The 22,957-nt window shown below is 42.7% G+C and overlaps 2 protein-coding genes across 4 annotated transcripts; both read left to right on the forward strand.

Annotated features, from left to right (window-relative positions):
• Positions 1–101: 101 nt before the first annotated feature.
• On the forward strand, positions 102–10,477 carry proser1 (proline and serine rich 1). 2 transcript variants are annotated; one of them, XM_018755529.2, is made up of 12 exons: positions 102–730; positions 1,224–1,289; positions 1,398–1,466; positions 1,656–1,750; positions 1,998–2,091; positions 2,306–2,416; positions 2,793–2,876; positions 2,998–3,076; positions 3,363–3,455; positions 6,457–7,966; positions 8,971–9,115; positions 9,203–10,477. In XM_018755529.2, exons 1-12 carry the CDS (start codon positions 686–688, stop codon positions 9,326–9,328), a joined length of 2,517 nt encoding a protein of 838 aa, XP_018611045.1. In that variant the 5' UTR covers positions 102–685; the 3' UTR covers positions 9,329–10,477. The 2 variants fall into 2 exon arrangements, with proteins under 2 accessions (XP_018611045.1, XP_018611046.1); XM_018755530.2 differs by lacking the exon at positions 3,363–3,455.
• A 4,049-nt stretch (positions 10,478–14,526) lies between these two features.
• On the forward strand, positions 14,527–22,250 carry stoml3b (stomatin (EPB72)-like 3b). 2 transcript variants are annotated; one of them, XM_018755158.1, is made up of 7 exons: positions 14,527–14,633; positions 18,466–18,569; positions 18,857–18,929; positions 19,414–19,496; positions 20,646–20,849; positions 21,266–21,400; positions 21,815–22,250. In XM_018755158.1, the coding sequence occupies exons 1-7, from the start codon at positions 14,579–14,581 to the stop codon at positions 22,004–22,006; spliced, it is 846 nt and encodes a 281-aa protein (XP_018610674.1). In that variant the 5' UTR covers positions 14,527–14,578; the 3' UTR covers positions 22,007–22,250. The 2 variants fall into 2 exon arrangements, with proteins under 2 accessions (XP_018610674.1, XP_018610675.1); XM_018755159.1 differs by lacking the exon at positions 14,527–14,633 and adding an exon at positions 16,359–16,539.
• Positions 22,251–22,957: the final 707 nt, after the last annotated feature.

Raw genomic sequence — 22,957 nt, forward strand, 5'->3', positions numbered from 1 at the left:
ACATTTTGGCTTGTTACAAAGACAGGGAATTCGAGCTGTCAGAGCACCCCCTCGATTACCCCCATGAGCGGAAAAAGGTCGTCGCACCGTAATGGGTCATAACAAAGGAAGCCAGTTTAACGGAACCTCAAGGGCTTACTTTCTCACGCAGTATTTTCTTAATTTTTGTAAAGTTGCTGGGTATTTGCCGTATCTGTAGGGGGACGCAGTACAGAATGAGGTCGGGCGAATGAATGGACTTGTTCAGTGAGCCGGCCGCTCTCACTTGAGGGGATAATTCAGACTGAGGAACGCTGCGCTGTGTGTTTACTCGCAGCGAGCTAAGGCTAAGGAGCTAGCTGTAGACACATAGCGTTTCCGCAGGCAACCCCTCAGTCCGCACGGCTGCGGCCCCTGGGCCCTGGCCCCGCTGTGTTGGAGTCGAGGGCAACTGTTAGGCACTCAGTCTGTAGAAACGTGCTCCGATAGTGACAGTGTCGGTTACAGCTCACCCGGCGGTCACGACGTTAGTGACTGGAGTGATCATCACTGATGCTGTTGGGTTTTTATCCATTGATCTCTGCCAGTCCGATTCTCGATTAAATTATGTAGCTAACTAGCTTGTTTAGACTTGACTTCATTATTATAGACGGACTCCTGCAAAGCCTTTTATCGAAATTACATTTTACAGCGGTTAACCGTCAAGATGGATAAAAAGTCGTTTGACATTGTACTGGATGAAATAAGAAAGGTATTGTGGTCCCCTCCTTATCCGCGGTTTCAATTACCCGCGGTTTCAATTACCCGCGGTCCGAAACAGTTAATGTTTTCAATTGCGCGCCGTTTGAGCAGCGTCATGACAACTCTCACCGTCTCGCCCGGGATGTGAATTATCCCTTTTTCCACTGTATCCGCGCTGTATATGGTACCCGCCCCTTTAGTCAGTTAGTAACATTTGGGTCATCAGATTGACTCTCCCGGTATCATAGTGCTTGTGTTCAATTAACCCTTTTAAAAAAAAAAAAAAACTGCATATGTAGGGTTTGGTACTATCTGCCGTTTCAGGCATCCTCTGGGGGTCTTTGAACATACTCCCCACGGATAAGGGAGGGCTACTCTTCTTTATTTTCTCCGACTGTTCGTGTACATTGCATCTATGTGTAGTTTTTGCGGTGGGATCAAGTGAACTGTGTGTGTTAGTTTGACCACTCAGTGGTTAATGATGCTGTTTTCCTCTTTTGCAGTGTGTCCTCACAGACCAGAGGATAAAGGCCATAGAACTTGTCCATGGCTATTTCTCCAGTGAACAGGTAAACATTCCGCCATTGCTACACAATACTCTCAGTACTACAGGTGCAGGTTGGTTTGTCTTTTGATGTGAGAAGGTGTGAAAATTCCTTGATGGTTGTCTTTTGCAGGTGACAGAAATGCTTAGGTACTTCTCATATGCAGAGCCTCAGATCAAGGCTGTGAAAGCTATGCAGCATGTGAGTTCATCAGTAGTCTTTTCCTCATGATCATTGTGAAGGGATTTTTGTCCAAATTTGATTAATCACAAGGTTTGCATTTTCACTTCTGTAGGCCTCGTATTGATCCATGTAGTACTCAGATTTTAAATTGGTTTAAACCCTGTGTGTGTACCTAATATGACTTTCCTTTTTTTGTGTGCATTTCAGAAAATGGTTGCCATGCCAACAACGAAAGTAGTGAACATCCTGAATTGTTTCACATTTTCAAAGGATAAACTCACTGTTCTGGAGTTGATAGCTCTGTAAGTGACCTGCAGGTTGCAGCTATGAAAATCCAAAATTACTTGAGATGTTGGGTTGTGGTTTATTATGCCGCCAGAATCAACATTGCAGCGTATAGAGAGTAAACTAAGAAATAAAGCTTGATCTTTAGGAATGAGTAGGCTATAGATTTTAAATTTCAGGTTCACGGTCAATGTCAGTTCTGCCTTTATAAAATACAAGCAGTTGGTACAATAATAAGACTGATTTCTTTGTATGAAATGATAGGAATATCTCTGATGCACAAAACTACCGACCCGTTGAAGACCTTTTCCGCATTCACCTGTCGGAAAAGAAGCGCTGTCGTCGGATTTTAGAACAAGTAAGGCCTTCTTCATTCCTGGTCTTTCTGTTCTGTAGGAAATTCAAATCTAGCTGCTGTGAAGGAAATACTGAAAAGCATAGTGTTATGAAGTTGAGGGTTTGGAAGAGAAAATATGAAATCACAAATAACAAAGACAATCTCAAAGTAACAGTTGGATTACTGATGTGGTTAAACTGTGTGGCTCATATTGTACACCTGTTGTATCCTGTAGGTGTGCAAAGTGGGTTGCAAGGCTCCAGTGGCTATGATCTCATCCTGTGGAATGATCCCAGGCAATCCTTACCCGAAGGGTAAGCCCAGTCAATTGACTGGAACCTTCCCTGTGAGTATATGTTTGAAACTTCTTTTTGACTAGAGCAAAATGTCATATGTATTCTTTTGTGTATCTGAAAATATATGACCTTAGAAGCAGAATCTTAAAAACGCAATGCAGACACATTTTTCAGTAACATTTATTAGCACAATTGCCAGTTTCTTTTTATATTCGAATGCTTTTGCTGATTAGTGATTTAAAGAGAAAAATGGGTTTTGCAAATGGTTGAGAAGTATTTGCTTAAGTCAACATAAATCCATATGCTTAAGAGGTTGTTTTAAGGTCCTTGTCTAAATGTTGCATTTTTGTTAACAGCTGCATTATGTCATCTGGTCATGTTTGTTCTGTGGTTAAACTGTTGATTCCTGCTTGGTAACTCTTCAAGGGAATACCGCCCAAGAGAGATGGGGAAGAGACGAACAGTGAGGGAAAGGGCATTGCAGTGCGAATCCTCGGGCCTTCCAAACCAGTGAGCAACAAACACACTACTACAAACTATTGAATTTTGCTGACGGATGACCTTGGGAATCACTACTGTAACCTGTTCTCTGCTTTCTTTCTCTCCCTCCCTCTGTCCTCCCCACCCACAGTCTCCATCTTCGTACAATCCACACAGGCCCGTGCCATATCCTATTCCACCTTGTCGACCCCATGTCACCATCCCACAAAGTAAGGCCCTAGACTCTGCCAATGCTCAGTGTCAGTTGAGAGGTGTGACCACTTGGATTAATATCATGTAGAGGAGTTTACATTCAAATGCAATGTAATAAGCCAAAAATGTGAAGAAAAAAAAAAAAAAGCCATGTGTTAGTGAGCAGAAAACATGACTATGAAGCTTACTTTTTTGTAAGTTTTCCTGAAGCTGGGGAATAGTAATTAGTGGAGCGGTCACATGGTAGACATGTTCAGTAGGCACTGTTTAAGTACAAGCTGTCGGCTGCCACCCCCCACTCAGGTATGTACAACAGTGCAGGGCCGATGTCTGTCAGAGTGGTCATCACTGCCCCTGTGCCACCCCCTCCGTACAGTGCCACACCAAACTCAGCAGGTAGGAGGTGCTGATAGGGTAAGGGGACATAGATGGTTTACCACTGGCAGGTGGTTTCAAAACTGAACACCCCTCTCTTAACTTGCACTGATAGCATGTGGTGTGGCTATTTTTTTCTTGAGAGGTGCAGACAACACCCGACCAGCAAACTAATAGGCATGTCAAGCATATACGGCTTTACAGTGATGGTCAGTCTAGTTATTGCCCATGGAGAGTTATTAGGTTAATTTACTTCTATGGCACAAATTACAAAATGAATCTGGTAACAATAGCTGGGTGTTTTCTTTTCCTCCTGAATTTTGAAGATGCTACATAAGACTTCTGCAGCGGTGCAACGAATCACAAGTCGATTGCATGCAAAATTTCCACTTCTTGTTAGGCTACAAGATAAGCACAAATGCATTTTCTCCTGCACTGTAGCTTTATCTGCTCCCTCTTTTTTTATGCTGGTTTTTGTGGAAAACAAGTTCACTCTGGTTTAAGAGATTTATGCGTGCTTCATGGCTGTATTCCACTAACAATCCTCCACGCCTGACCTGATTGTCCTTTAAACTACCCAGCGACCTGCACCCTTCCATACATGCAACTGAACCTGGGGGCTCTCAATCCACTTACACAGACACCTCAGTGTCTTTACAGTTTACCAACCTACATGGTGCTTGTCCTCATATTGGCAAGCTTATTTCACACTGCATTTTGCTTTGATTGTTGTTCTTACAGTGAAAATGAGGAAAATCCAAACCACAGAGCCCCACAGCCTTATCTAAGGCAGGGGTTCCAAGGGTTTTGTTTTGGGCAAGGGCTTAAATAATTATCCTTTATTGAGTTAACGGAAACCATTACACAGTTTAAATAATGTTAATAGAAACACACTAACCAGCAGGCTGAATATCATCTCAAATTGTGTTCAGTGTAGTTGGTTATATTGAAGGCATGTGTGTCATAGTGAAAAGATTGGTAAAAAGGGTTCTTGAAATTGTAATCTTTGACACCAAGTCCTCAACTTACAGACTCACTTGTGACCACAAGTCTGCTTGTAATGTTTTTTTTTTTTTTCATATGTCAGAAGTCAGTGACTACTAAGTCACAGTCAGTGTATGCTTTCTAAAACACACATACCTTGAATATGTATAATTTAAGTTCTGTAAAATTCAGATATAGACATAACTACTTTTGTAAGACTTATTTTTTAAAAAAAAAAAAAAAGACTTTAAGGTAGATAAGTGCAATTTCAATTCTTGACGTGTTCATTTTTTTATTGATCACCAATTCTCGTGAACACCAGAGATAAATTCACTTCCGCAGTGTTTACAATTTGTTTAGGGTGCATTTTACTGCCATCTGTTGGAGCAGAGTAGACACAAATGGCATTTGTTGCACTATGCCATCATTTTTAGAAAATTACATTTAAAATAATACAAATTTTCATAGGATTTTTCAGTATCTCAACTGTTCATAACACAAGGGGTCACAGTACTTTAATTAAACAGCTCTTATCACTTATGTAGTTTACTAAAATGGTTCTTAGCTTTTCAACAGTTAACTGACTGATTAATCAAAAAGCAGCCTAAATGAAGTGTAGTACTGGTGCACCTCCAGCGGTTTTCTTAGACCAATACAAATTTGGTTTCATATCGAAAAGCCAGGTGGACTCTTCCTGCCAGCAGAGTAATTCCAGGTTTAGATATAATTTTAAAACATTGATTTGGTGAAAAAAGTTAACTGTGTCTAGTAAACCCAGTTGATTAAGCAATGCGTATATGATGAGATCATAGAAAATCATGTGCTGAGTGTTTAGCTTATTTTGAAGGTGCTTGGTTTCCACACTTCCACACTGCCCTGTCTCCACATTGCCGTGGTCTTACTACTACTGTTATCGACCTGCATTTGAAGACCCCAACAGGATTTATCTGAACTTTTTTCCATAGGGCAGGCGAAACACCTTTTACTGCAGTCAAAAGCGGTTGATCTCTAGTACACATCATAAATAATTAAGACACTGACATCTGATCTGATTAGCTGTGATATGTGATTATTAAAAGCGTAATACAACTTATGAAACTGACTTTGCACACTGAACACACTAAAACTCTCAACTTGCGCAAATTGACCTGGTTTAAAGTTTGTGCGGAGCAACCAAATGCCAACCAGTGTTAAGAGTGCCCGGTACTTTGCATGTTGGCTAACGTCACAGCTAGGCAACGATAGGCTGCATGTACGCTGACTCTTGAAGTACGACCAATTGACTAAGGTCTCAAGTGCCGTGACTGTGTGCCCTTTGTGCAGAAAGTCAAAAAAAATTAAAGGAAAAAAATCTACATTGAAGAGAGGAATCTCCCCTCAATTAAAACCTGATGTGTGTGGAAGTTATTGGTTCTACAAGATTGAATCCAGTTTTATCAATTTGAAACCTTTCAGCAATTTTATGTATAGTTATTGGTTTTCACTCACATTTCCTTGGATATTACATGTGTCACGGCATAATAGTTACCCTAGTAAATTGGGGTGGATTACAGTCCATGCTATAAGGCTTGCATTTTCTGTTATCACTTTAAGGCGGCATGTTTGGGAAATACTGCAAAGGTGATATCACGTGATAATGTCTAATTTAATCTGGATTTTTCCACCTCAAAACTCAATCAGATGGTAGCCAAAAACACTAATGTGTATATAAATAAATTTTTAGTGATATAAAGAATAATTCAGTACTCATTGTAAGAACTGACATTTTTATGAACAGAAAATCAGTAATTTACAAATTTGACATAAAACCCTAAAAGTTATCTTGTAAAACTCTGCTCCAGAGCAGTGCCTGATAGTTCTGTCCAAGATATTTTGCTATGGAAAGAGATGTGTAGTAATATAATGTTTCAAATTAGTTCAGAAGGTAGGAAGTGTTTGGTATAATAGCTGTAGTTGAGTAAAGGTAATGTTTATTGCTGTGATACAAAAACCACTTTAAACACAGGATGGATACTAACGAGTTTGTGTCTGTCTTCAGCTTTCACTCGGCCAGCCAGTCAACAGAACAGCAGTGCTGGTGTTGGTGGCGCACCAAACCAGTCACCACACGGTTCCAACCCGCCGACACCGTCCACTCCCCACCCCCCCAACTCTTCATCGGGCCAAGCTCCACCTACTACCCCTATCACTCCTGTCTTTCCAGACATGGTTCCGTCTCAAAACATAGCTGCCCTTTCCCCTGCTTCCTCTGTCATTAAAGGCCCACCGCTGGCCTCGGTCTCCACCCAATCCACTCCAACCCCCAGCGGTCACTCCACCCCTGTTCAACAGTCATTTTCGGGGGTACCTCCTTGTGTCACCCCTACCCCTTCAGTCATAAAGTCCCACACCCCATCTGGCACCCCCTGTGGAACACCAGTCTCCAGTGGTGGTTACTCTCCATCTCCCTTTCCGGGTCCATCTCGCTCAGGCACTCCCTCAGGCAATCCCACTCCAGCCCTGACCCCTACCCCAAGGGGTGGAACTGACCCATCACCATCCCCAGTGGGTTCAGCAGGATTACCCTTCAAGGGCTACCCATCAGCTGAGGCCCAATCAGGCTCCCCATTCCCCAGTCCCCACCCACCTCAGTCAGTCATACGCAGCTACACCCCATCAGCAACACCAACGCTGACCCCAGGCCGTTCCACTCCTGGGCTGCCAGCCTTTGCTGGACTGTCTGCTGGGTCAGCTTCAGCTACTCCCAGCCCGAAACCTTCAACTGTGGTCACCCAGGCTGCTGCAGCCAACCAAGGAGCCTACTACACCGAACAACAACTGAGTGCCCTTTCCCGACATGGTAGTGGCGGCAGTAGTGGCAGCAACAGCCCTGTTCCCTCTGCTTTCAAGGGACCTTCCCGCTCTGGGACACCCTCCCTCAGCTCCCTGGTCATGCCCAACTCTGCTGCCCTGGTGCGTTCCATGAACCTCAGCCACTCTGCAGGCTCCCCACAGGCCTCCCTGCCGAGTCCAGCTGCTATGGCTGGTCTCCAGGGTCTGTCAGCTGCCCTGGGCTCACAGCCTGGGGGCAGCCCTGCCCCGCACTCCCTGGCAGTGCCTGCTTTTCCTGGCCTTGCCCCCTTTCCCTCCCTGTCCTCATCTTCTCCATTCCCAAGTGTCCCATCTTCCTCTACACCTGTCACAGCCACTTCTGCCCCCCCGGTCTCAGCACCTACTCCAACCTCCGTCTATGCAGGCCTCCCTCACTCGACAGCCCCCACCCCATCTCCCTTCAGCCTGGGGCTCACCACTTCTCCATCCATATTTCCTGGCCTGGCCTCAGGGCACGGTCCTAGCTTTCCTGGGTTTGGTAACTCTGCACCTCCAGCTGCTGGCAGCCCTGTTCTTTCCACCTTTATGGGGCTCCCTGGGGCTGCTTCATCTGTTGCCACTGTTGCACCTCTGCCAGCAGCACCTGTAGCCGGGGTCCCATCCTCTGCCTCCGTGTTACCTGGCTTTGCCTCTGCATTCAGTTCCAACTTCAACCCTGCACTTGTGGCCCCAGCTGGGTGAGTGAGAACACTGGACAGTTACCCCTCAAACACACAGCCATCATATCCAGTCAATACATTCCAGAGTAAAGCATCTTTGCCTTATTGATTACAATTGAAAATAATGTTCAGTATTTGATTTTTGTTAGTTTCTCTTAGCCTGACATGCACAGTCTAATGTTAACTTAAGCAAGATTTCTATGACATTATAATAACTTGTTTTACTGTGACAGGTGCTTAAAACATGATAAAGCCTATCTGACCTTTGCCCTGGGTTTACCTTGATAAGAAATGAGTAATATGTATGTCTCATGTTCAGACTGGTGGGAACAAAGATCATAGTTGTCAACAGCTCCAACAGTTCCTCACTTTCTCTGAACTTCTGTCATATGAAATAAACAGCTTTGGAGTCTCTGTAAAACTAATTTAATTACAGCTGTTATATAACTTTTTTCTCTCAGACCAGGTTTAGACCTGCTCTACATTTAAGTCATACACATTTGGTACAGTCATTTCACTGTAGCACAATAATAAACTGCATACATTTCTCTGTCCATAAATCTGTAAAATTGTGATAGGAGTTTGTTCTGGATAGTATTGGTAATTACTTTTGCTCCAATCTCATTTTTCATTTTTTCACAAACATTCTTTAATGCTTGTTTTTATTAATCTATATTTACATTGAGTATTTCTCTACAGCTGTTTACAATGTCATATTAACATCTTAAATTTTTCTAATATAGCAATTTAGTTTTAGTGGAGCAGTCTTTTTGTGAGCAGCTTGCTCAAAGGTACTACAACAGCAACAAAACTCAAGGCATGGACTTGGCAGTCGCAAAGCAGTGGCCCTAACCACAATGTTGCCCACTGCCTTATTTGACAATGTTCACTCTGGAGAAACAGCAGGAGAAAAAAATTCTCTTGAATTTTATGACTGTAGTGAAACAAACAGTCTGAGCTTGTTCATTTTTCTTAGTAGTTACTAGTTAGATTAGCAAAACTAACCATTTTAATGCATTTAGGTTGACTGCTGGCCTCCAGGCTCCAGGGGGCACTGCCTTCCCAGGGTTACTTTCTTTCCCTACTGTTCCCGGCTTCTCACCCAGTGCATCTCCAGCTGCCCTTTCTGGACTTCACAATCCTGCTGTACAATCGGCATTGCTACAGGTATGACACCAAGTGGTATGTGCTGTGAATGTTTAGAAGCTGTACATATGTTCTTTGTGTGTCACATGCCTGGCTGTCTCTGTTTAGGCTCACTCAGCCTCAGCCCTGGAGAGCTACCCTCCCCAGCCTAATGGCTTCACCAACTACCCTCCGACTCCGGGCACACCATTCGCCCTGCAGCCAGGACTCCACCCCCAGTTGGGGTGGCAGTGACAGCAGTCCTAAGAAGGTGTGGCCACTCATGTAAAACGGTGGGGATACGGTGAAGTACAGGGTGGAACTTTTTTTGCCCATATGCCGCAGTCCCGTTGAAGCAGCCTCAAGGAACAGGAAGACAGTCTGGGGATTGTGTAAAATGGCAGCTGACCCCAAGTTCTTTTCCTCATGGCAGCGGATTAATACTGTTGGACTTACAGTTGAACACAGACAGGAATGCTTAGTTCATTCAATTTAAATCCTGATTCCCTTAGTATTTACACTTTAAGAAACATGAGAAACAATATTATAATTATGTGAACAAAGCTAACAAGCATTTAAAGGAGGTGGTGGTTTTGGGGGGAAATATCTGAAATGTGATGCCATACAGTACCGTGCATGCATATATGCAGTTCCTGTATGTACAGACAAAAAGCTGACAAGTCTTAATATGTCAGCATAATATTGCAAATGTGAGTAGGCAATACTTGAGAAATGCTTCAAGACAATACTATATTTTAGTACTTTCAAACTTCCAATAGAAGTAGTTTTCCCAGAAAAATGTAAATGTTTTTATTTGATCCACCGCTAATTGATTACATAGATTTCCATCTTGCTAAAAACATTGTTTTCCTTTAAACATTTTGTCTTCAGGGAGGGTTTTTAATATTTTGCATAGGTTTTGCATGACTTTTTTTTTTTTTTCACAAAACCGAATTCCTATTTGTTTAAATCTGTAATCATTGTACAAACCCTTATTTGCTGGAATCATCCAACAGTTATATAAGGTGTATATGTGGAGAACATGAAAGGTCAACGCCTGTTTAAAAACAGTATTCCTAAATATACTTGTTCATCGGGGACGCTGGATGAAAACCACCTTAACCTCACTGAGGATCAGGTTTTTTATTTTATTTTATTTTAAATCTTTTATCATGGTTTCAACATTCGTAGGCTTTTTACTGATTGACCATTGGCCGTTTTCCCTTTTTACTAGTTTTTTACTGCAAGTTGAAAACAAACGGGTGTACAAATATATTGACGGTTTACAATTGAGGTTTTAAATGGATTTGTAGCACTTGACTTGTCTACATTGAAAGCACATTATTATCAAATATTACAGTAAGATGTATTTAATTCACTCTTCCTCGGACAAATAAAGTTTTATTACAATCAGCGTTGCGGTTAAGCCTTTCTTTCGTTATACACAAAATATTGTACTCACTAGTCCAAGTGAAATGGACTGCGGTCCGTTTTCAGTTCATAAATCATAGTTCAACACATACATGGGCTACTCGGAATAAAAAAAAACGATAATTTTTCACCATTATAACTGGCTGTAGCGCAACAAGTCAGTGGAGTCGCGCACATGATTGGACTCGTCGGAAGAGCGTTACGCGCGTCTTAACCGGGCAGTGCAGAGGTGCACCTGTACTGTAGTTCTGAGAGACCAGGAAAGAAAGAGCTCCTTCAATCATTCCTTTGCTACATGATAAAACGCTCCTGTGCGACGCGGCTGCAGCGCGGTTCTGTGCGGAAAAGCAAACTGTCATCATCCGCGAACTACCGTACGGCAGCTGTGAAGCGCACTGATTTATTCCCTTCATTGATTCCACCTACATTGATTGATTCCCTCGGTCTCAGTCGCGCGCCGGATGTATGTCATGAGATTCGTTTCGTCTGATGATGAAGGTGCGACTCGAGCTGTTAAGACAACATCACGAAACAGGTATTGAATGATGACCCAAAAGTCGAAGTAGAGGGTGAAAAAGCCCCAAGTTTACATTTAATATTATATTAGGCTATACCTAACCTACTTGAAATTTTTGTTTTAAAAAATACGCGTACGAAGAGGGATTTCATACTGAACGCGTTGCACAAGGTACCGTTCACGTTATCATGGGCATGTACACCGCTTTACTACGGTATCTGATCGGATGTCGTCCATTTCACATTTTTTATGGGCTGTGTGTCAGGTGTTTCGCTAAAACGCAAGAGAACGATACGTAATGGAACAAAAACGCACGATCACCAGGGCAAGTGGGAAGATTTCATAAAACAATTGAATTCCTGATTACGCCACTCCAGAATAATTCTTAACACATTCTCTTTAATTTCCGTGCAAGAAGAAGCACAAACATAGTACATTGTGTGTAATGATGTAAATAAAGTCAAAGAAAATATCCTCTACTAATATGAATCTGGAGAAAACAAAGGAGATATGATCTGCACTCATATTTTAACCTAGGTTGAGTCAAAATACATTCAGTTGTCACCTAGTTTCGTACCTAAACTCTTATTGACTACAGAAAGTTCTCACCAGAGATGGGTAAAAGAAAAGGAGAAGTCTCAAGTAAAAGTAATGTTACTTTCACAAAATGCTCAGTGGAAATACTCATCCAACAGTTTCAGTAAAAGTAAAAAAAGTATCAGGTCGAGTACTAAAGTTACTCTGATTTAAATGAAGTGTTTTAATGTTGGGGGGGGGTGCGGTGGCGCAGTGGCGCAGTGGGTTGGACCACAGTCCTGCTCTCCGGTGGGTCTGGGGTTCGAGTCCCACTTGGGGTGCCTTGCGACGGACTGGTGTCCCGTCCTGGGTGTGTCCCCTCCCCCTCCGGCCTTATGCCCTGTGTTACCGGGTTAGGCTCTGGTTCCCCGTGACCCTGTATGGGACAAGTGGTTCTGAAAGTGTGTGTGTGTGTGTGTTTTAATGTTATGAACCACTAACAATGTTAAAAGGTACAATGTACAGTTTTAACTCATCTTTTAAGTAAATTAAGTTTATGCTCTGCAAATAAAATTAGATATTGTCATTTTGACAAATCAAGTAATGGGTGGTGCAATGAGTAGCGCTGCTGTCTTACAGCACCTGGGTGGTGTGAGAGGATGTGGCTTCGACCCCCACTGTCTGTGTGAAGTCTGCGCATTCTCCCTGTCTCTGTGTGGATTTCCTCCCACAGTCCAAAGACATGCTGTTCAGGTTCATTCATAGTGTGTGTGTGTGTTCCACTGATATATGGATGAGTGACTCATTGTTAAGTAATATACAGTACTAGCAGTGTAAGTCACCTTGGTGAAGAAGGTATGTTGCTGATAACATTACATTTATTCATTTAGCAGACACTTTTCTCCAAAGCGACGTACATTTCAGTGAAAATACAATTTGTGCATTACATTAAGAGAAAGAGACATAGTTGCAGACATCTGATTCTTAAGTAAACCCAGTTTCTTTCTGGGGGGGGGGTTGTGACACAGTGGGTTTGGCTGGCTCCTGATCTCTAGGGGGTCTGGGGTTCAAGTCCCGCTAAACCACTCTCTTTCCTGCATTCCCAAATGAAGTTATATCACCCATTTTTCACGTTGCCAACACACACACACACACACACACATTTTCAGAACCGCTTATCCCATACGGGGTCACGGGGAACCGGAGCCTACCCGGTAACACAGGGCGTAAGGCCAGAGGGGGAGGGGACACACCCAGGACGGGACGCTAGTCCATCGCAAGGCACCCGAAGTGGGACTTGAACCCCAGACCTACCAGACAGCAGGACTGTGGTCCAACCCACTGCGCCACCGCACCCCCTGTTGCCAACACTTTTATCCAAAATGATTTATACAACTTACCAGTTAAAACAGCAGGGTATTTATACTAGAGCAATTCAGTTAATGCTTCTGTCAAAGGCTATGCAGCAGTGGGAGCCTGTGATGCGAAAAGACAACCTCTACCTCCAAGTCATCATCCCAGATGGTACACTAATAACCCAGAAAACCCAGAAAAGCCAGACACAAAGTAACACTATTGAAATAACTACCATGAAAAAGGCCAGTCAGCTCAGATGGAAACCTTCCTTCCTTCCTCCAAAGGAAAGTAAAACCTTATAGAGTCAGTCACATTCTCCGAACTTCATTTACTCAGTCAATCTAGCAGATATGAGTTATCTGGTTTGGCAATGATTCCATTACGACATGAAATTTAGGCAGCAGCAAGCACTGGTTTGAATACAAGGTATATCACTAGCTATGTACTGGTACTCAGTGATGCTGCAGCTCTAATGGTGACTGAAACATTCTGGTTAGCAGGCACACACAGCGTTTCCTGTGTTTAACTCATAAGTTCCTTCGTCAGTCGTTATGACTAAACTGAAATACTGCAGACCCATATTATTAACTGCTCATTTTCGATATTAGTAAAAATATTTTTTAATCTGTATAATTTTTATAGCTCTTTTCAAACATTAAACTTGCAGCAAATGCCTACAATACATGAATGTAAAAAATGTTTGTCTATACTCTTTCATAAAATAGCAGCAACTCATCAAATAACTCATTTAAAAAGTAATTAAGACCAGTTTAACTGTCCAAGGGCAGTAGCTCTAAATACGCTACCAGTTGTCCCCACCCTTGAGTGCAGAGCACAATGGATTAGTAGTCCATACAAGGTACACATGAAGACCTAGCAATGGGGGAGGTATATCATTTAGGATTAAAATGACTGTAATTACATACAATTTTCTTGGTGACAAGGAGATCAACAGTTCGTTCATTCAACATTTACGTGGCAGCACAGGAGAGAAATTGTGAATATGGGCACAAAAACATCAAAAAAAAGACAAAATTGCTCTGATTGAAATAAAACCAGAAAGAGTTCTATTCCACATGGATTACACACATGCGCACACACACACACACATTGACTGAAACTGCTTGTCCCGAGTAGGGTCACAGCGAGCCGGAGCCTAGCCTGGCAACACAGGGCATAAGGCTGGAGGGGGAGGGGACACACCCAGGACGGGACGCCAGTCTGTCACAAGGCACCCCAAGTGGGACTTGAACCCCAGATCCGACAGAGAGCAGGACCCAGCCAAACCTGCTGCACCACCGCCCCCCCCCCCCCCCCCCACCCACATGGATTAGCCTAACCTAAAAAACTGACATCTTTTAATATTTACATTTAAATTTATTTGTTTTTAACCACAAACTTCTCAAACAGTGGCTGATGGCCAGCAGGTTCGCCTTACCCTGGGTCTACTTTAGTGCTCTTCACCTGAGCAATAAAAGGCAATCCCCATGGTTTACTTCCTGAGGATTGTCACGCTATCAGGTCTACATCAAACATCCACAAGGCACTGCTCAGTGCCCAAGCCACACCCACTCTAGAAGGAGGACAGCTTTATAAACACTTTGCTGCTGCCCTCTGACATATACCCACTCTCAGACAAACACACAGCTGCTGTCGCTGCATCCCCTCGCACAGGACCTACGTATATGGAAATGGAAAGCCAGGGCAAACCGCAATCACGCAGCAGGGAGCACTTAATGGGTAAGCAACAACTCTGTTTGTTCCCGGCAGAGCCGGGGGGAACTACTCCCTCCCTGCCAGGCTCAGCTGGGTTGTTACTGTGTTGGTCATAGGAGAGGCTGAAGATCACAAGCTGTCACTGTAAAGGTAGATGGTTATAGACATCTCTAGTGCCAATGAGCTTTTTTTCATTAATTATGAATATTCCAGAGACTGAATATCAGAGTGCACCTTTCTTTTTTATTAAATATGTCTGTTCCCTGCCTCTCTTAAGAGCCATGATGGTGAATGTGGTGTGTGTGTGGTTGTCAGTGGAGACACGTAACATGGAGTCTGGTGGCTGAAACTTATCTGTCATGTGAGCTGTAGGGACAAGTTGTGTTTGAATAATGTTCCTGGGAGTGGCTGCATTGACTTTTAATATAATGAACAAAGGCATGGACAATGATAATTACTGTCTATTTACACTCAGTTATTCAATTCGCATTCAGGCTTTTTCTATAATAAAATTATCACTGGTAACCTCTTGCCAAGACTAACGAATGTGTGCCTTAATAATTCATAAGATTTAGCCGAAGCGAAGGTCATTTTTCATCAGCTACACCAGTCTGATTTTGTAACAGAACTCCCCGACAAAAAAAAAAAAAACCTAAAACAGGAATGAGTGTAAAAATAACAATTACAACTTCAGCTCAGTTTGCCTTTATCAAATAAAAATGCGACAATAGTCACAAACTCCAAAAACACACGGCAAAGTTAAAGTAGGCAAATCCTTTGTAAGGCATGGCATTAAACGGATGTTTTTATACTATAGAGATAGCAGACTAAATGAGAGTTCTATTAGACAATGTTATTTAATCGATCCATCAAAAAAAGAAAAAAAAAACCACGAGCATAATTGAGGCGGTGGTTTTCCTGGAGGTCTGTTATGATCACCAACACCAGTGTGAGCAGCCCGGAGGGACTGCGAGATGTGCGGTGACGAGCGTCCACCTTGGCGACGCACAGGAGCGCGAGCGCGCACGGAGAACGAGCTCAGAAACAGCGCTCGAGGAAAGCAGGGCCCACTGACGAGAGCCTGCGGTGACACCCGGCGCAGTTGAACATCCGCACGTAAACAGCAGAAGCATTTAAACATTTACCAATACATGTTTATAGTTTTGGGGAGCAATAACCGCACGTCGACCCTGCGTATGCCAACGCAACGGTTGGCAACGGTGACTGAAGATTGGATGGATGGATTGAATAATGTTTAACGCTACTCCAGCATCCAGCATCACAATAATTAAATTATTGTGTGACAATAAGAAAATGAATGGAAGCCTCTCAGTTGATCCCCTCGTCTGCCAAGGTGCGATTTCGTCGCACCGTTATATTTATTTAGCAGATGCTTTTGTCCAAAGCGATTTCCAATGGATACGATCTCGTGTTATCAGCCCACACACATTATTCACAAAGGTAATTTACGCTGCTAGGTACACTAATGGGTAACTCATCTATACAACATACTCTCTCTGTCACTCACAAACTATTGTGCGGGGGGGCAGAAACCTAAACAGCAGGAATTGAACTGCGGGAGGAAACCCACGCAGACAACATGCAAACTCCACACGGACTAGCGGGGATTGAACCCACGTCCTCTCGCACCACCCACGCGCTGTGAGACAGCAGCGCTACTCGCTGTGCCGCTGTGCCACCGTGCCGCCCCATTTCCCTTTCAAAAACCACGTCACGTGCCCACGGGAATTTAACAGAAGGCAGAGAAGTTCCAAAAGCTCCCTTCGCCAGTAGCTACTATTTTTCGACACAACGAACAGTTTGCTCCTTTCTGGACGAGATCCGCTTTTCTTCTGTGATAAACCATCTTGGACATCCGAACTGTTTCGAAATGTCATCTGAACACTGGAACAGAACAACAGCTTATCATGTAACTCAATAAAAAAGGCGTATGCGTGTCGTTGATATCCTGAATAAGAGATCTCCGTGATAAAAGTTATTTAAATGAAACAACCAGGAAGGTGAAGCACAGTCTTGCGCAATGTATGAGAGCCGTAGCCTGCACCTTTATTGTCTCCGCCGGTTCCTTTCGTTGGACTTTTAGTCTTTACGTCTCTGTAAACACGAGGATGAGTGACAACCGCATCGTTACCGTAAAGTTTCGAAATTCTGCGCAATATTTAGTCAGCAAACAAAGTGTCTTGTAGAGTAGCGTTTACTAAGCACAGCGGACGACACACAGGGTTCGAGCCCAGCGATGTCTGTGTTGTTCGCCTGGGTTCCCTCCAGAATCCAAAGACCTGAGTGTTTCATTGCTCTGCTGTACATATGGCCGTCTTAAGTTCAGCGTACGCAGCAGCTAATATACTAGTAGTAATACGTCGCTTTCAGAAAACTAAGTATCTGCTGAATGTGGCTCAGCAGACTAACTAACGGATGTTGCAGTAGCACTAAAGTGGAGTACGGTTAAAATGAAGAAATGTGGCCTCAGAAACGTTTGTGTTAGCTATGGCTAACCGATCGTTTTTTCGATAGGAAAAATGACGAGCAGAGGAACTCCAGTTAAAATGGCGCCGTGAAGGCACGTGAGCGCGTCCCCGAGGCGCCGCTCCGACCGTCGAGTGGGTTCGCTTCTCTTTCACTCAGAACACTTGCAGGAAGGTTCTGCTGGAAGTTTCTGTACTTTCCTGAGACTCGCTGTCTCGTTCGCCTTTTTACAGCAGGGTCCTGTGAAACACCCGCCTGCCTTACTCGTCTTCGTAGTTTGTACATGAAATTAATATACATACATGTACATAAAGCTTCAGCTAGTCCCCTTTTCTCCAGAGAGACCATATATACGGCCTGTAGATACAACTCACAACTTCCAATGGCAGAAAAAGCCATTATAAACACATTTTGCATTATAAGTTATATTAAGATCTAGTTAAATCTTTACCAACTGTTTTCAAGAGCAGAAAAGGAACATTATTATATGAGTGCGCCATGTCTAACTGAGTTTCAGGGATGGTGAAAATGTGGGGAAACTTGGAACAGTAAAAACTGTGGAAGGGTACAGGAAGACTGAAGTGGCGAAGAGGTTTCTGTTTTAAAGTTTGGCATGAAAATATATAAATGCAGGGTGCTCAGTCTGTGTGGAATTTGCATGTTCTCCCCATGTCTGTGTGGGTTTCCTCCGGGTGCTCTGGTTTCCTTCAACACTTCAAAATACACACAGTTCAGGTGAATTGGTGACTTTAAATTGCCCTTAGTGTGATTGTGTGTGTGTGTGTGTAGCTGGCTACCCTACAATGGACTGGTGTCCTGTCCAGGGTGAACCCTCCCAACCTTGCAGCCATTGCTTCTGGAATAGGCTCCAGGTCACCGCGACCCTTCTCAGGACAAGCGTTTATTGAAATTAGATGAATGGATAAAGAAATGCAAGAGAAGTAACTGTATCTGGAATTTTTAAATTTTCCTGTTACATGTATCTTGAACCCACTTAGTGGATTTCAGAATTGAGGATTGTACTGGAAATGAGAAAGTACAGAGACCAATAAAATTTTATATGTCACTGATAAGACAGGGAAGTTAAATGTTGTTTCAAGTCAAACTTGCTGCCACTGTCTTGGCTTTTAATACCAGCGTTCATTTAGTTTTGTTTTCTCCATAGTTGCAAAAAAATTACGTGATAATACAGAGCATGATGCATGGTAAAGGTGTTTAGTAGAGGAACATAACTTTGTTTTAAAAATGTATGTGTGACCGATAATATAGGACCTGGTTGTCTAGTTAAAGGTTCGTAATATTTGTAGAAGAACGAGTTTTCATCTACTGACTGGATGTCTAATTTGTAGTATTTTGTCATCTTTTGCAGAGGATTACTCCGCAGGGTTGGGATGCTTTGGATGGGTCTTGGTCATCCTGTCTGGATTGCTGATGTTATTGACCTTTCCCATCTCCATTTTCATGTGCGTGAAGGTATGTAAGCGGTATTTCACAGCTTACCATCACGATCACATATTTGTCACACTGAAACAATTTGTAAAGCATTTTTGTATTTTGCACTTTTGGGGAATTATGTTTCAATTACTTAAAATGTAGTACAAAAACTGAACTGCAAGGTATTTCATTTCCAAAAATCAATGAAATCACAAATGTATATTATTGTGGGAAGAGAGGACTACAGCACAAGAATTTGACTTTGTTCAATACATATGACAAAATTTGATATTGAAAATTGAATTCTATGTATTGTCTCTGCTCAGATTGTTCAAGAGTATGAACGCGCAGTCATATTCAGACTGGGCCGCATAACAGACAAGAAAGCCAAAGGACCAGGTGAGAGCAGAGCTTGATCATTCACTCAGCTAGTTAACAGGTGCTGGGAATGACCAGCAGTATGCCTTGGGTCTTGCATGTTTTGCATTATCAGAATAAAATCATTTCTCTGAGAACACACATGGGGACGTGGTGGCACAGCTGGCTTGACACACACACTGTCTGAAATCGCTTGTCCCGAGTGGGGTCACAGTGAGCCTGAGCCTAACCTAACAGCACAGGGCTGGAGGCGGAGGGGACACATCCCAGATGGGATGCCAGTCCATCGCAAGGACTCAAAGAAGAACTCAAACCCCAGACCTGCCAGAGAGCAGGACCCGGCCAAGCCCGCCGTGCCACTGTGCCCCCCCCTTCTCTGAGAACACTTAAGTGAAATTTAAAAGATAGAGCTAAAATTGTGACTTTATTTAACATGCAAGACTGTGTGCCATTGTGACTTTAGGATGCAGTGTAGAGCTTAGTCTCTTCTTTCATGTTGACGCAGGCATTTTTTTTGTACTGCCATGCACTGACTCCTTTGTGAAGGTGGACATGAGAACCGTGTCATTTGACATTCCTCCCCAAGAGGTAAAACTTGGCTCCTTCTTGCCCACATCAGCTGTCATTTTGTAGGCTCTGTGTGATGAATGTATTACATTTAAATTTACCCTGAATAGTCAGTACAGTCCATCCTCGGAACCATGGACTATATGGGGGAAGCAGTCTCTGTTACTCCAAAAATCTGTTGTTTCCAATGTTTTGTATACTATATGTGTGTGTGTATGTATGTACTGTTTATATGTGTGTGTGTGTGTATATATATATATATATATATATATGTATGTATGTATGTTCCTGAAAAAAAAAAACTATGGAAGTCAAATAAAAAATAATTTGTATTTCAGTTTAGGGCAGCATGATTGTGCAGCAAATAGCACTGCTGCATCACAATGCCTGGGTGGTGTGAGAGAATGTTGTTTTGATGTCTCAGTCTGTGTGGAGTTTACAAGTTCTTCCTGTATCTGTTTGGGTTTCCTCTGGGTGCTCTGGCTTCTTCCCACAGCCCAAAATACATGCAGTTCAGGTGAACTGGTTACTCTGAATTGCCTGTAATGTGTAAGTGGCTGTACTGGATTGTCATCTTATCCTGGGTGTGCCTCCCCTCAGTCTTGTACCCAGTGCTTCTGGGATAGGCTCCAAATGACTGCCACTCTGCTGAGGTCAAGCGGTAATTTTCGGAACCGCTTGTACCATACGGGGTCGCGGGGAACCGGAGCCTACCCGGTAACACAGGGCGTAAGGCCGGAGGGGGAGGGGACACACCCAGGACGGGACGCCAGTCCGCCACAAGGCACCCCAAGTGGGACTCGAACCCCAGACCCACTGGAGAGTAGGACCCGGTCCAACCCACTGCACCACTGCGCCCCCTTCTTGATGGATATATTACAATTTAAAAAACACAATGGATAACAAATGTTGCAAAACGTGAAGAAGAGCCTGCTTTGCAAACTTTAAGAAAGGGAATCTCTGTGCTTGGGCCCTTTCTGGAAAAATATATACTGCTGTCCAGTATTCCGGTGTCAATTGGACTTTAATTCGAATGCCATATTTCAAATATACATGAATCAATACTGGATCCACTGCACCAAGAAATGGAATCTAATCACAGGCCTATGCACCTTATGTTTAAGAATGATTCTTGCGTCCACATATAATAGCTCCTCTTTGTTATGGCAGATCCTGACCAAGGACTCCGTTACGGTGAGTGTAGATGGAGTTGTCTATTTCCGGGTCAGCTCTCCCATCTCATCTGTTGCCAATGTGTCCGATGCCGACTGTTCTACACGCTTGCTGGCTCAGACCACCCTGCGGAATGTTCTTGGCACCAAAAACCTGGCAGAGTTGCTGTCTGACCGAGAAGGGATCTCACACAGCATGCAGGTACCATCCTCGGGCTATTAGTAGCTGGATTATTTTAGCTACCAAACTCTGTGAAGTTCTTAGGCCCAAAAAGAATGAGCTCCCACATGTGTCTCTAGAGGCAGTATTGCAGTTAATTGTACAGTTATTATCTTGAATGATTTTGGGAGTGTTCATTTTGGCAGTGCTGACTCCCAGGTAGATTAGATAGTGAATGCTCTTTTCTAACACTCGTATGTGATATGACTGCTCCTTTGACCTTCTTTTACTTAACCCTTTTCAGACAGATGTTGCAAATTAGCATCAGCTGGTAATTATTTTTCCACCTGTCACTATTAACTTGGCCTTGAGAGGGTTAAATCAGTTAAGCTTGTTTCAAGAATTTTCCTGCTCTAGTCTACATCTCAGATCTTCTCTGTTCTTGTCTTGCTCTACAGGCAAGCTTGGATGAGGCCACAGACTCTTGGGGCATCAAGGTGGAACGGGTAGAGATCAAGGATGTTAAGCTACCCCAGCAGCTACAGAGGGCCATGGCGGCTGAGGCTGAGGCTGCGCGGGAGGCAAGAGCCAAGGTGAGCTCACACCGATGAAGGAAGGGGAATGGAAGAGCAAGGCAGCTGGACAACTGTGCTGTCACAAACTCACTGTACTTTATTTACTCTGCTCTGTTCCATCTCAGTACACCTAACACCACCTCACTTCACTGTGCCATCTGTTGTAAAAATATAATTGCTTATTACCTAACTTATTAATCTACTTATCTCTGTGTCTTCACTGTATGTATGTACTTTTGTGAGTACTGATGTTGTACATAATATTCTGCTTCAACCATGCAGTTTCCCTCTGGAATGTATAAAGTTTATTTTAATAATTTATCATTACAGTCTTAGCTACATGCTAAATTGGAAATAGGGTTAAACTCATAAAATATTTTTTTCTAGTGCTAACAACAGCTCACTGTAAACTCCTGATATTTCTCTCTCCAGGTGATCGCAGCAGAGGGTGAGATGAATGCATCAAGGGCACTGAAAGAGGCGTCTCTAGTGATTGCCGAGTCGCCTTCTGCCTTGCAGTTGCGCTATTTGCAGACCCTCAACACTGTTGCTGCTGAGAAGAACTCCACTATTGTTTTCCCATTGCCAATAGATATGATGAGCCTATTCCTGAACAGAAAATAAGCAAGCGCAGCGCATCTATAAGCACATAGCTTGACAAGGGAATATGATCCATTCAGATTGAACCAATCACTATGGAGGTTAGCCAGAGTCGTCATCAAATTTAGATACTGTTCAGTCAGACAGAGTCCATATGGGCTCTTTCAGATGAGTGGATGAGGGTGTTTTTGTACAGGCAAATTATGTGTCATTTGGCAGAATCCAGCTGTTTATGAAACTGACATCCTCATTTTTCTGGAATATTAGATCTCGGAATTGCTATTGATTGGATTTATTTTTTGTGCTGTGAATTTCACATTTTCATTTCTGTGTTTATTTTGCTTCACCAAAAGCCTTCTCTGATTGTTCTTAAACAAAATGAGATGAATGTAAATACAGTACTTTATTTAATTTTGAAAGTGCAAAGCTTACAATGTACAAACACTGTATTGAGATAAATGAGAATATTAATGTTTATATTTTCCCTGTCATTAAAATATTTTTTACAATTACAAAAGCAAAGAAAATAAACTTAGTTTTTTTTAACAATATTCCTTGTTGTTTTTTTCTACATGATATAGTACAATGTTAATGGTAATATACATTGAATCAAAATATTGGTAATAGAAGTTATGTTGTCTTTTTAAAGTTTACCAGATATGGACACTGCGGAACTGCAGCACAATACACTGTAATAATTTAAATGGGTTTTCTGCTATTTTTCTGCATTCTATGTGAAGCTATGGAAAATTCAATGGGAAAGATGAAACCCTTAATTTTCTCTGGCCATTATGATTATCTAGAAAACCTTCGCCTGGATTTAATGGATCACTGAAATGAAAAAATATATCAAAACAAAGAATCTAAATATAGTAGGAAAACTTGTTTACTGTCTTTAAAGCATGTTGTTTGCCATTAATTAAAATTAATGTATAATTTAGATCCATCTGAAAACACATGAGGCTCAATAAACAT

The sequence above is a fragment of the Scleropages formosus genome, chromosome 4, assembly GCF_900964775.1.
Source record: "Scleropages formosus chromosome 4, fSclFor1.1, whole genome shotgun sequence".
Taxonomy (NCBI): domain Eukaryota; kingdom Metazoa; phylum Chordata; class Actinopteri; order Osteoglossiformes; family Osteoglossidae; genus Scleropages; species Scleropages formosus.

What these genes read in the sequence shown, in the direction of transcription:
- proser1 (XM_018755529.2), top strand. Translation starts at nt 686, where the DNA reads ATGGATAAAAAGTCGTTTGACATTGTACTGGATGAAATAAGAAAG. An exon ending in CTGTGAAAGCTATGCAGCAT is followed by an intron (nt 1,467 to 1,655) that starts GTGAGTTCATCA and finishes TGTGCATTTCAG; the next exon opens with AAAATGGTTGCCATGCCAAC. An exon ending in GTCGTCGGATTTTAGAACAA is followed by an intron (nt 2,092 to 2,305) that starts GTAAGGCCTTCT and finishes TGTATCCTGTAG; the next exon opens with GTGTGCAAAGTGGGTTGCAA.
- stoml3b (XM_018755158.1), top strand. Translation starts at nt 14,579, where the DNA reads ATGGAAATGGAAAGCCAGGGCAAACCGCAATCACGCAGCAGGGAGCAC. An exon ending in CAGCAGGGAGCACTTAATGG is followed by an intron (nt 14,634 to 18,465) that starts GTAAGCAACAAC and finishes CATCTTTTGCAG; the next exon opens with AGGATTACTCCGCAGGGTTG. An exon ending in TTGACATTCCTCCCCAAGAG is followed by an intron (nt 19,497 to 20,645) that starts GTAAAACTTGGC and finishes TTGTTATGGCAG; the next exon opens with ATCCTGACCAAGGACTCCGT.